We start from the raw sequence: 13,641 nt of genomic DNA on the forward strand, positions 1-13,641 counted from the left end.
ATAGAATATGAGAAGTGGGCCTTGGTTCAAGGGTAGGGTGGTAGCCTTGAGCTGAAGAGCTCAGGGACAGTGCCCAGGCTGATCTCAAGTCCCACAACCCACCAAAAATAAAAAACAAAACAGAGGTACAGGACTATACACAGAAATATAGTTATCAGAATTATATGGACCTGTTATTTCCTGAATACTTACTTACCTTTCCTAAAGTAAATCTCAAAGGCAAAAAGATGAGTTTCTATCTTGTTCTTCACCAAGTTCTTCAAAGGTGTTAAAAACTTAATAGCTTCTTCTAAAGGAGTTTCAACCTAACAAAAATAAAAGGGAGTATATTAAATGAAATTGATTCTTGAGAAAGTGATTTTTTTTTTTTTCTGCCAGTCTTGGGGCTGGGACTCACAGCCTAAGCACTGTCCTCGGGCCTTCCTCAAGATTAGCACTCTACGACTTGAGCCACAGCATCACTTCTGGGCTTTTCTGTGTATGTGATATCAAGTAAACAAACCGAGGGCTTTATGCATGCTAGGCAAGCACTCTACCATTAGGTGACACTCTCAGCCCAGGAAAGTGATCATATTCTACTAAAATTAACATTTTTGTTAGAGAAAAAAAAAATCCCTACCATTGGGTGCAGTGGTTCACACCTGTAATCCTAGCTACTTAGGAGGCTGAGATCTGAGGATTGCAGTTCAAAGCCAGCCCGGGCAAAAAAAGGACCTGAGACTCTTTATCTCCAGCTTTTGAGCTGAAAAGCTCAAGGAAAAGGCCCAGGCCTAGAGTTCAAGCCCCATGACAACAACCAGAAAGGGGGCCTGGGGGTGGGGTGGGGGATGGGAGTAACTTTTTAGTTATAAAATTAATGATCACACTGGTTAAATGAGGTAGTATTAAAATGTTAAGGACTCTTGCTCAGCTATGTTCATCTCTGCACTATTCACAACAGCCAGGCTATGGAAACAATCCAAATGAATGGATACAAAACATGTGGTATATATATACAATGGAATTCTACATAGCCAACAGACAAGATAAAATAATGGCATTCACAGGGAAGTGGATGAATCTAGAGCAAATCATGTTGAGTGAGAGAAGTCAAGACCAAAGGAACAAAAGGCGCATGGTATCCTTAATATGTGGCTATTAGATACAAACAGTACAAGAGTGAGGACTCAATATTTGCGTACCCAATGCTATGGACATGGTATTGGAAATATAAACACAACTACATAGACATAAAAATCTATGACTCTGGGGGGCCGGGAGTTTGGCTTAGTGGTAGAGTGCTTGCCTACCATGCACAAAGACCCGGGTTCAATTCCTCGGTACCCCACATACATAGCAAAAAGTTGGAAGTAGTACTGAGGCTCAAGTGGTAGAATGCTAGCCTCGAGAAAGTCCAAGGACAGGGTTCATGCCCTGAGCTCAAGCCCAGGACTGGCCAAAAAAAAAAAAAAAAAAAAATCTATGACTCTATAGACATAATGTTTTATTACACATACTAATTTTAATTATGTTCTAAAATCTAAGTGCCAGTGATTGTATATAGATTCCCTTCTTGAATACTTGTTTGTTAAACATGTCATTTGAAATATGATGTAAAAAATCAATGTTAATAAATTCTTTAATAAAAAAAATGACAACCATACAACATGAAATTCTACTCAGGCTATATGTAATTGTGAGATACCTTGGCCAGTTTCTCTGGTATAAGTTCTTCTTTTGGACCTCCAATTTCCTCATCATCATCATCTTTCTTCTTTTTCTGATTTCTCTGCTGTTTTTCTTTTTCTGCATTTTTTTTCTCTTCTTCTATCTGGGCTTTCTTTTGAGCTCGTCTTTGTTTATTACGTAGTTTCTTTAGCTCTTTGTCAGACATATTTGCTATAGACAAAAAAGAGTTTATGAAATTATAAGAAAGTTAATAAGATTAGTAATTATCAACAACTTTTTTTTTTTTTGGCCAGTCCTGGGGCATGAACTCAGGGCCTGGGCACTGTCCTTGGGCTTTTCTCAAAGCTAGCACTCTACCATTTGAGCCACAACACTACTTCCGGCTTTTTTTCTAAGTATGTAGTACCAAGGAATTGAACCTGGGTCTTGGTGCATGCTAGGCTAGCACTCTACTACTAGGCCAAACTCCCTACCCCTCAACTACTATTCTTTAATATTCAAAACAATAAGATATTCCCCAGAACGCAAGCAAATGTGCCTGTAAACACCCAGAATTCTAATGGTTTGTATCGGGTAGTAAACAAAGGCTTTCCAAATTATATGTGTGCAAACAGCACAGTATCCAATTCCTCCCGCAGCATTAAACTACTTGCGATCCTTAGAGGATAGCAAGGTGCTGCTCCACGTAGTGTCTTGATGGTTCTGGACTGCAAACTCTATTAACTTACGCTTTTTAAGTATGTCTACTTTCATTCATTTCTCTTTTATCACCATCTTTATTAATACACCTGCTTCTCTCTTTCTTTCTTTTCTTTCCTTTCTCTCTCTCTTTCTTTCCCTCCCTCCCTCCCTCCCTCCCTCCCTTCCTTCCTTCCTTCCTTCCTTCCTTCCTTCCTGTCCTGGGCTTGAGCTCAGGGCCTGAGCACTGTCCTTGGATTTTCTCAAGGCTAGAGCTCTACCACTTGAGCCTCAGCACCACTTCCGGCTTTTTTTTCTATGTATGTGGTACCGAGGAATCGAACCCGGGTCTTCATGCATGCTAGGCAAGCACTTTAACCACTAGGCCAAACTCCCGGCCTATTTATTTACTTTTTTAGTGTGATGCTTAAGACTAAACCAAGGGCCTCAGGTATACCAGGCAAGTATTGTACCACTGAACTATGTCACCATTCCCTCATCTCTTTTAGACTGTGTACTTCTTGGTGTACAATATCTATATTACTCATAATCTAAGTATTTCCATTAGCAGCAAGCAAAGCACACCAGAAAAGAAGCACACATTTGTCGATAGAACAAATAAGTCACTCTATGATAAATTAAAATTTTTATATTAAAATTATCTTTAGCGATATAAAGTTGGAAATATCTCAAAAGAAAAACTCGACATCACTGACAAAAATGTTACAATAAAAGAAAGCTGTATACTGTTTAAATTACACACAGCAAATTGTTCATTTGCCAATACTGAAAAATGACATTCTAAGAGTCTCAGATTTTAGTCCACAAACTGGCTTGGAATTACAATCCTCAGATCTCAGCTTCTTGAGTAGCTAGGATTACAGGAGTGAGCCATGACACCCAGCTGAAATAGGAACAATTTTTTTTTGGCCAGTCCTGGGCTTGAGCTCAGGGCCTGCTAACTGCCCTTGGACTTTCTCAAGGCTAGAGCTCTACCATTTGAGCCTCAGCACCACTTTCTGCTTTTTTCTATGTATGTGGTACTGAGGAATCAAACCCAGGTCTTTGTGCCTGCTAGGCAAGCACTCTACCATTAGGCCAAACTCCTGGCCCCTGAAATAGGAACTTTTTAAAAGGAGCAACTAGTTCCAAATTAAATGTATGGGGTGGGAATATAGCACATTGGTAGAACACTTGCTGATATTCTGAAGGAGATGAGTTTAATCTCCAGCATCACAGAAAACAAAAACAAATCAAAATAAAACAAGAAAGTAAATCCTTATTTAATTTTAAAGTATAAAACATTTTTCTTCTTGGTCAGAAAAATTCATACAACATTCATCCTTTCCTAACCCTATATGGTATTTCCCCATAAAATGATCAATAAGAAACTTGTGCAGGGGGAGGAACCCTCTATATTTCTCAAAACAATATCTACATATACACACCAGAACCAAGAAGAAATCTCTGAAACTTATACCTGTATCAGCCTCATGTTCTTTATTCTCATCTGTAAGAGGATTATCGTGAAGCTTCAAATAGATCTCTATAGCAATTCTTGCAGCCTTGAAGTAAAATGGATGCTGTCGAAGTACATCTTCTAGTTTTAATAAGTCCACATATGATCTAAGGGTAATCTTCCTCATACAGTATGTATGAAAGTCAAACTGGTCATCAGTGATTTCTATAAAATGCTAACAAAATTATCTTTTTATTGTTTCCATAAACATTAGTGATGTGTAAGAAAACTATAAAACTTGATATTAATTGTACCACTCAATGATAAATTTGTAGAAAAATTAAAATTACAATTATTCAATAAGCACTACAAATCAAATAAACACAGTTGGTTATTATAGAGCAAATTATATGATACATACTAGACACTGAATTGTTGAAAATAAAGAAAAATACTTAAAACACATGTACTTATATATATTCATCATACCCTTAAATCATACTTAAGAAAGTTATTGCTGGGCGCAGTGGCTCACATCTGTAATTGTAGCCACTCAGGAGGCTGAGATCTGAGAATCTCAGTTCAAAGCCAGCTCAGGCAGTAAAGGACATGAGATTTTTCTTTTTTTTTTTTTTTGGCCAGTCTTGGGCTTGGGCTCAGGGCCTGAGCACTATCCTTGGACTTTCTCAAGGCTAGAGGCTCTACCATTTGAGCCTCAGCACCACTTCCGGCTTTTTCCTATGTATGTGGTACAAGGAATTGAACCTGGGTATTCTTGCATGCTAGGCAAGCACTCTACCACTACGCCAAACTCCCGGCCCCAGGACGTGAGATTCTTATCTCCAATTAACCACTAAAAAATGGGAAATGGGGCTGTAACTCAAGGGGTAGGGCAGTTGCCTTGGGCTGCAGAGCTCAAGGATAATACTCAGGCCCCAGAGTTTAATTAAGCCCTATGACCCACCGCCCGCCCCCCCCAAAAAAGTTATTTTGACAAACCAACCATAATTGAATAGTAGACACACATAATAGTGTGGGGACTAAAATATGTAGTATTTTGGCCTTTTTTTTTTTTGAGAACATAAATCTACACTCTATGGACTATAGTGCTGGCACATGGAAAAGAACCCCCATGTAACAAATAACCAAATAATTAGCAACTTCAACATTTCTACTAATCACTGATGTTCTGTGATGGACAAAAACACACAAAACTAAGCTCACTACTAATAACAGAAATGAATCTATAAGGAAAAACAATAATTTTATCTGAAAATGATGAATAGGCCATGAACATTGTAAAAAAAAAAAAAAAGCTTCAAAGTTAGGCTCTTTAGGATTAGATACTACCACTCAACTACATAGAAACAGTATCCACAAACAGGGTTAAAAACCATTAAAAACATAGCCCAAAGATTTTTTATAAAGGTTTAAAAAAAAACCCAAAACTCCTAACAGAAGAATAGACATTGGAGGTGTGTGAAAATATACTATTTCCAGTGGAAAAATTAAGAAGTATTGTAATGATTTTTAAAATCACCTAATTTAGGTGACTGTACCTCATGCCTGTAATCCTAGCTACTTAAGAGACCAAGATCTGAAGATTATAATTCAAGGCCACCCAGGTCAGTGAGACTCTTATCTCCAATTAACCAGGAAGTAGGGATGTGGCTCTACTGGTAAAGCACCACCCTTGAGCAGAAAAGCTGAGGGGCAGTGCCTAAACACTGAATTCAAGCCCCAGGACCAGCACAAAAACAGCAAATCACCACACATACATGCAAACGCTCAAGCTAGTGTGAATAAAAAAAGGGAAATAAAATATTTTTCCCCCAAATCCTTAATTTCTAACAGAAGAAAACAAGGATTTTTTTTATGTATAAGATACTTACTCTCTCGATTTCATGACATTTCTTAAGTGCTTCACCAAATTTATTCATTGCTTTATATGCCTGGGCACATTCTGTCTGGAACCACATGCACTGCATCTCATTCAAATTCTCTACTGCCGATGCTCCTTCCTACATGAAAGCCATATTCAAGACTAATTATCACCAAACAAATCATTCCACAACAGGAGCAAAGAAGGAAGAGATAGATAGTAAATTAAATTCATTCAAAGCAATGTTTAGGAAAGAGGGAATTGATTATATGTATGAAACTGAAATTGTACGAACCACTGATTATTAATGGACTTCCAAATGACTAAAAAAGACATTAAGCTAGGGATTGGTGGCTCAGGCCTGTAATCCTACCTATTCAAAGGGCTGAGATCTGTGAATCAAGTTTCAAAGCCAGCCCGAGCAGAGAAAATCGTGAGGTAAGATTTATCTCCAGGGGCCGGGTGTTTGGCCTAGTGGTTAAAGTGCTTGCCTAGCATGCATGAAGACCCGGGTTTGATTCCTCGGTACCACATACATAGAAAAAAAAAAGCTGGAAGTGGTGCTGAGGCTCAAGTGGTAGAGCTCTAGCCTTGAGAAAGTCCAAGGACAGTTAGCAGGCCCTGAGCTCAAGTCCAAGACTGACAAAAACAAAACAAAACAAACAAACAAAAAAAACAGCTGGGAGTTTGGCCTAGTGGTAGAGTGCTTTCCTAGCATGCATGCATGAAAGCCCAAGTTCAGTAACTCGGTACCACATACGTCGAAAAAGCCAGAAGTGGTTCCGAGGCTCAAATCTTGAGAAAGCTCCGACCTTGAGAAAACCCCGGGACTGGCAAAAAACATACAAAAACCTAGAACGTCCCTGGGCAACTTCTCTAATCTCAGCCATTATTGGCCCACTGGTGATTATTGTAATGTTATTGTTGATTGCCCCTTGTGTAATTAATGCAATGATATCCTTCGTAAAAAAGAGGGTTGGAGTTATCAAATTGATGATCTTACGCATCCAGAATAACCTTGTTTGCACTAAAGTAAACTAGTCAAGGATTTGACTAGGCTAAAAGAAAAGCGGGGAGTGTTGAGGGGAGCAGGGAGTGTTAAGGGGAGCAGGGACTGGTGCCATCCAGAATGCCTAAGAGTTCCCCTGCCCCATTGTGGAAGGTCAACGATGGTACAGCCCAGCCACCTTGACCTCCCCACTCCCCCAATAAGGAGGGATATGTGGTACAGCCCAGCCCTCCCTTCTAGGGAGGGGCAACCTTGACCTTCTCTCCAACCCCATGAGGGATATCTGCTTGGGTGGGGAGGGGCCCAGCTTTGTGTGGAGACCTTTCCCATTTGGGTGCCAATTCCAACTAAGGTGATAGGTAAATTCAAACACTGGACTGTGACCCTATTGGCCACCTGCATGTGGCCGGAGCTGGTAATGGTCCCTCTGTGTATGTGACTATCCCATTGGCCACCTGTGTGACCAGGTTCGACTGCATGGGTTTTGCCCTTAAAAACCCTTTGTGAGAGCCGCTCGGGGTGACAGTGTCAGCTCTTGAGTCTGCACTGTGTGCACTGTGTCCCTGGCCGGTCACTTTATCATCTATTTCCCCTGGCTGGTCAATTCACCATCTACTTCCCGAATAAATTCACCTTTTTATTAAAAAACAAAAACAAAAAAAAACAACCTAGAATGTAAAATGTATTTCATAAATACTAGTTCTTATACCACCTACAAAATAGGAGCATAGCGGCTCATATATGCAATGCCACTCCTTGGAAAACAGAGATCAAGAAGATTGTAGTTTGAGGCTAGCTCAGACAAAAAATAACATTACTGCCATTATCCTCTAAAATCCAAGGTTGATGGTGGCTCCCTGTCACCCTTAGGAAGTCATTGTAAGAGAATTGAGATCTGAAGCTGGTTCCAAACATGCTTGAAACCTGAACTGAAAAATAACTAACGCAAAAAAGGGTTATGGGTGAGGTGGTAAAGCACCTGCATAGCAAGTCTGGAGCTCTGAGTTGAAATCACAATACCAGCAAAGAAAAACAAAACAAGCAACAAAAGAAACAAACAACCAAAAATAAAAGTGTAACTATGTAAAAATTTATACTAAAAGTAACTTTAATTTTTTCTAATATAGTGATTTACATGTAAACGATAAAATATTGAAAGTATTGAAATTACTGAAAAAAAGAATAAGGTACAAACTCCAATTAGTTCATGACCTGATTATTTATAAGAACACTGGTAATACAAACCCTTGTAAACTTTGAGCACATTTCTTCAGCTTCCTTAATCAGATTGGCTTTTAGCATATATTTTGCACACTTGGAGTTAATAAATCGGTCTGCCGTATCCAGGGCCTGGGCTTCATCCATCCACCTTGCAGCTTCCTTAATATTTCCAGCATGCTTACAAAGTACATACACAAAATAAACCAGTAAGTGCATTAATTTTACTATGTATGCAAACTGTTTCATGTTGATAAATTATTAAAATAAACAAATGAAAGAAAAGATATTGTTTTGGGGATCAGGAGTGGTAGAGTGATTGGCAAGCATGCATGAAGCCCTGGGTTTTGATTCCTCAGTACCAAATACACAGAAAAAGCTGGAAGTGGTGCTGTGGCTCAAGTGGCAGAGCAATAGCCTGAGCAAAATGTGTCCAAGGACAGTGCCCAGGCCCTGAGTTCATGCCGCAGGACTGGCTAAAAAAAAAAAAAAAAGTAATCTAAAAAAACAAAAAGGAAAAAAAAATAAAGTTAGGAGTTAGAGATCTGACTCCAAATTCAAAAAAAAAAAAAAACAAAAAACAAAACAAAACAAACAAAAAGGGCCCGGCACAGTGGTACACACCTGCAATCCTAGCTACTCAGGAGGTTGAGATCTGAGGATCTCCGTTCAAAGGCAACCCTGAACCCAAAAGACCCACAAGACCCTTATCTCCAATTAACCACTAGAAAATCTAGAAAATCCAAAGTTAAAAATGTAATCTAAAAAAAAACAAAAAGGAGCAGGTAAGGTGGCTCATGCCTGTAATCCTAGCAAAGTGGGACCAAAAGGACCCAAGACTCTTATCTCCAATTAAATTGAAAACGAACAGGAGATGGGGCTTGGCTTGAGGGGTAAGGTGGTAACCTTGAGGGGAGGAGCTCAGGGATAAGCCCAGGCCAACTTCAAGACTCATGACCGACCCCCCCCCCCCCAAAAAAAATTGCAAGTGGGGCTATGGCTCAAGGGGTAGGGTGGTAGCTTTGAGCTGAAGAGCTCAGGAACAATGTCCAGGCCCAGAGATCCAGCACCACAACTGACAAAAAAAGAAAAGAAAAACTTCCCATTTTGATACCGGGTATACTGTATAGATGTTTACTTGTTTATTTGAAATAGGAGGGGGTTGGGAGAAGGAAATGAGGACAAAAACATAAGAAGGGATATCAATGTGTGAGAAGTAATAAACCTTCTATCTGGTGAATATAACTGTAACCCCTCTATACACTGAAATAAAAAAAAAATATTAAAAAAAAAAAATGAGAACCTGAGCTCAAATCCCAGTATCTCCAAAGAGCAAAAGAGTGAGGACAAGAAGGCAAGCTTACTTGCCTGGGAGTTAAGGAGTCTAAAGGGATCATGATACATAGAATTCACAACAAAATCATCACTGTTTTTACTTCATGGTGATACACACACACACACACACACACACACGATTAACTTTATGTGTGTCACAGTTAAACATGACCATCCTAAAATAATCACTAAATTTTATTTCACATTTTTCAATCAAAATACAAAAAGAGAAAGAGAACAATCTCATCGAAAGACTTACCTTGTAGATTTTAGCTTTAACCAGAAAGAGTTCTATCAATGTAGGTGTACTTTCAATAGCAGTATTTATGTACTCCAGAGCAATAGATGGCTGACCAATTTTGTCATAATGCTGTGCCAAGTAGTACTGGACCCAAAGTAATGTAGTTGGTGGTTCTTCCTTTCCATCATCTTTAAAATAGAGGTGACAGGGAGGGAGAGAAAATAAACCAAGATTATGAACACATAAATTTTTTAAACACCACTGAATATATACTCCCTATATTCATACAGAAAGTAGCTGGAAAATGCTGATCATCAAAAGAACATCATGATAATTAATCTGTAAAACATGGCTAACCTTCCTCCTTTTTTATGTTCTTTTGTTTGTTTTTGCCAATCTCAGTGCTTGAACTCAGGGCCTGGGCACTATCCTTGAGCTTTTTCTCAAGGCTAACACTAGCCCACTTGAAGCACAGCACCACTTCCAGCTTTTTTCTATGTATGTGGTACCGAGGAATCGAACCTGGGTCTTCATGCATGCTAGGCAAGCACCTTAACCACTAGGCCAAACTCCTGGCCCTGTAATCCTTGGTTTATGCTAACCAAGCACTCTATTGGCCTCATAGCTAACCCCTTTTAAAAAGTACCATTAAGCTGGGCACGGTGGCGCACACCTGTAATCCTAACTCCCCCCCCCCCTTTTTTTATACCAGTCCTGGGCTTGAGCTCAGGGCCTGAGCACTGTCCTTGGGTTTTCTCAAGGCTAGAGCTCTACCACTTGAGCCTCAGCACCACTTCCACCTTTTTTCTATGTATGTGGTACCGAGGAATCGAACCTGGGTCTTCATGCATGCTAGGCAAGGACCTTAACCACTAGGCCAAACTCCCGGCCCTGTAATCCTAACTTCTAAGGAGGCTGAGATCTGAGGATATTGGTTCAAAACCAGCCTGGGCATTAAAGTTGGTGCCCACTCTTATCTCCAAATAACCACTAGAAAACCAAAGTGGTGCTACAGGTCAAGGGGTAGGGCGGTAGCCTTGAGCTGAAGAGCTCAGAGACAGCGCCCAGACCTGGAGTTCAAGCCCCATGACTGACTAAAAAAAAAAAAAGTACTATTAAATTTAGTTTGAGACCTAGAAATAATGAGCAACTTAACAGCAATATAAGCTTCAGGTCCCAAACTGAGCTTCTCCACAGAAAGAACAAGAGATCCTGAGGAGAAACAATCAATTCCAGATCTTCAGAGATGGTGTTCAAAATAAATGCTATCAGCTTGAACAATGGCATAGAAAGATGGAACCAAGTGACATTCAAAGGGCAGGAAAAGAGCATAAGATTCTTATCTCCAATTAACCCAACCCAATACAAAACTGGAAATGGTGCTCTGGTTCAAAGTGATAGAGCACTAGACTTGAGTGAAAACTCCCAGCCCAACAGTTCATTCTTTTAAAGAATTTTTTTAAGTATACAATTTAAGAGGGAAACAAGTATACTTATATGTTTCCTATATAAATTCTGAGTCAAAACATATATAACATGATATTTTTCTTTTAAGGTAGTAACACTAGGCCGAGAGTCTGGCCTAGTGGTAGAGTGGTCTTTGTGCTTAGCATACACGAAGACCCAGGTTCAAGTGGTGCTGTGGTTAATGTAGTAGAGTGCTAGCCTTGAGGAAAGCCCAAGGACAGTGCTCAGGCACTGAATTCAAGCACTAGGACTGGCCAAAAAAAAAAAAAAGATAGTAACACTAACTGCCAAGTGATGGAAGAAAATAATCTTGATCATTTTGTCTTAGGTTTATAACGCAAAAACCAAACCAATCAATCAAACAAGCAAACAAAAACAAATCAAATTTCAATCTTTGAACTGGACCTATCCTTTAAAAATATCTACAGTAACAGGAATGTTCTCTATCCATTAAGTCTAGGAGGCTATTGAGCACTACTTAAAGAATTCTATAACTGAGCAACTGATATTTTGAATTCTTTAAATTCAGCCACTGTGATTAATGGCTAGCACAAAAAAATGACATAGCTGTACACACAATTACTAACATATAGAAAACAAAGAACTAATGTGGGCACTCAGCAATACCAACCAAAACACTCAAGAAAAAAAGAAATCCTCTAGCTAATTAGTAGGCTGAGAGATCTGAAGGCTAGAAAGGAAAGGACTTGAGACTCAAAAAACTACTCAGAAAAAGCTGCAATTAGCACTGTGGCCCTGAGTGTTAGCTTTGAGAGGCTCAGGGGCAGCACCTAGCCCCGAGTTCAAGCTCATGACTAATAGTCCCCTCCACACCCGCCCCCCCCCCCCAACAAAAAATCCTTCTACAAACAAATGGCAGAAAGGAAAAAAAAACAGAAGAAATCTACAGTCTAAATAACTAAGACAACTGTATAATTATTATGTTTTAAGTCTTTCAGATACACTGAAATATTCATGAATAAGTGAAATGATGTCTATTTTGGGATTTTCATGAGAATGTAAGAATAGAAGGAACTAGGTAAGGCTTCAGATGAGACATATCTAGATACAGTCAAGCTTGGGAAACTTCCAGTTTCATTCAAAATTGAGATAATAAACTAGCTTCATTCTCTACTTGTCAACTATTACATGACAGTCAAATTAGTGAGTTTCCACTTTAAAGGAAAAAATGTAAACATACAATGTTAATCAGATAAGAATGACCCAAATAACAATTTTATCATGTATTAATAAATTTCAGTATATTTTTATAATATAAACTATAAACACTTACCATTAGGATTAAATAAACGACAGCTTTTCAGAGAGGTTTCATAACCTATAACTAATTCTTCAATGATTGCCACCTAGAGTGCAAAGACACAAGTACACTTTAATAGAGAAAAAAGATGGTTACTATTTTTGTGCAAATACCCCTTTTATAATGCTTTGGTTTGGGGAGAGTTGTATTTTTTTTGGTGCCAGTCCTCGAATTGAGGGCCTAGGGGCACTGTCCCTGAGCTTTATTTGCTTAAGGGTAGTGCTCTATTTCTTGAGCCTCTGAGTCATTTCTGACTGTTTGGTCTTTCTTTGGTGGATAACTGGAGATAAGTATCTCAAAATAAATAAAAAGGGGGCCAGGAGTTTGGCCTAGTGCTAGCGTGCTTGCCTAGCATACACAAAGACCCAGGTTTGATTCCTTGGTACCATATACTTAGGTAAAAGCCGAAAGTGGTGCTGAGGCTCAAGTGGTAGAGCTCTAGCCTTGTGAAAGTACAAGGACAATGCTCAGGCCCTGAACTCAAACCCAGGACTAGCATAAAAAGAAAAAAAAGAAAAAAAACCACTGCCAAGAGATAAAGCAATCAACAGAATCAGACCCAATGAGCAAGATGCTGGTGTTATAAGACAGATTTAAAATCAGCTAAGATGCGTGGGAAGAAGAATAATGGGAGAAAACAATGGAAGGGGTAATATTGTACTCATAACCTGGCCTATGGAATTTAACCTCTTTGTACAAGTATTACACAATAAAAAACTTAAAAAAAAAATATTCCTGCCCAGGCAGACTTTGAGGCACAATTCTCAGATATGAGCTTCCTCAGCAGTTGAATTACAGGTTTAAGTTATGTGGGCTCAGCTACAATGTTTTTTTGTTTTGTTTTGTTTTGGGAGGGAGGGGGGTGGGTTAGACATAGGCCTTGAACTCTGGGCCTGGGCACTGTCCCTGAGCTCTTCAGCTCAAGGCTACCACCCTACTCCTGGAGCCTCAGCGCACCACTCATAGTTTTCTAGTGTGTTTAGTGCCCCAGCTGGCTCTGAACTGCTATTCTCAGATCTCAGCCTCCTGAGTAGCTAGGATTACAGGTGTGAGCCACCAACACATGGCTCAGCTATAAAATTTTAACTTCTGGGTAAAAATTTTAAAATAACTATTTGTGAAGATATACATTGGGGGCCCAGGTGTTTGGCCTAGTGGTAGAGTGCTTGCCTAGCAATGCACGAAGGCCTGGGTACAACGTACACAGAAAAAGCCAGAAATGGTGCTGTGGCTTAAGTGGTAGAGCTCTAGCCTTGAGAAAGCCCAACAACAGTGCTCAAGCACTGAGTTCAAATGCCAGGACTGGCACCAAAAAAAAAAGATATACATTAGAAAATGACTTTCTAAAAACTTACAGATGAGT

The 13,641-nt window shown here is 39.4% G+C and overlaps 1 protein-coding gene across 1 annotated transcript in view; it reads right to left on the reverse strand.

The window, feature by feature from the left end:
• The window catches only part of Naa15 (N-alpha-acetyltransferase 15, NatA auxiliary subunit), a 48,275-nt gene that overhangs the window by 9,047 nt on the left and 25,587 nt on the right, over positions 1-13,641 (reverse strand). Inside the window, exons 10-16 of the mRNA XM_090356931.1 lie at positions 12,252-12,324; positions 9,509-9,678; positions 7,942-8,094; positions 5,698-5,826; positions 3,827-4,040; positions 1,685-1,878; positions 197-305 (exon numbers count right to left, since the gene is read on the reverse strand). Coding sequence (XP_090213057.1) covers positions 197-305; positions 1,685-1,878; positions 3,827-4,040; positions 5,698-5,826; positions 7,942-8,094; positions 9,509-9,678; positions 12,252-12,324 — 1,042 coding nt within the window. The remainder of the gene's footprint in view (positions 1-196; positions 306-1,684; positions 1,879-3,826; positions 4,041-5,697; positions 5,827-7,941; positions 8,095-9,508; positions 9,679-12,251; positions 12,325-13,641) is intronic.

This window comes from Megascapheus bottae, chromosome 23, assembly GCF_031878675.1.
Source record: "Megascapheus bottae isolate mThoBot1 chromosome 23, mThoBot2.hap1, whole genome shotgun sequence".
In the NCBI taxonomy this organism is placed as follows: domain Eukaryota; kingdom Metazoa; phylum Chordata; class Mammalia; order Rodentia; family Geomyidae; genus Megascapheus; species Megascapheus bottae.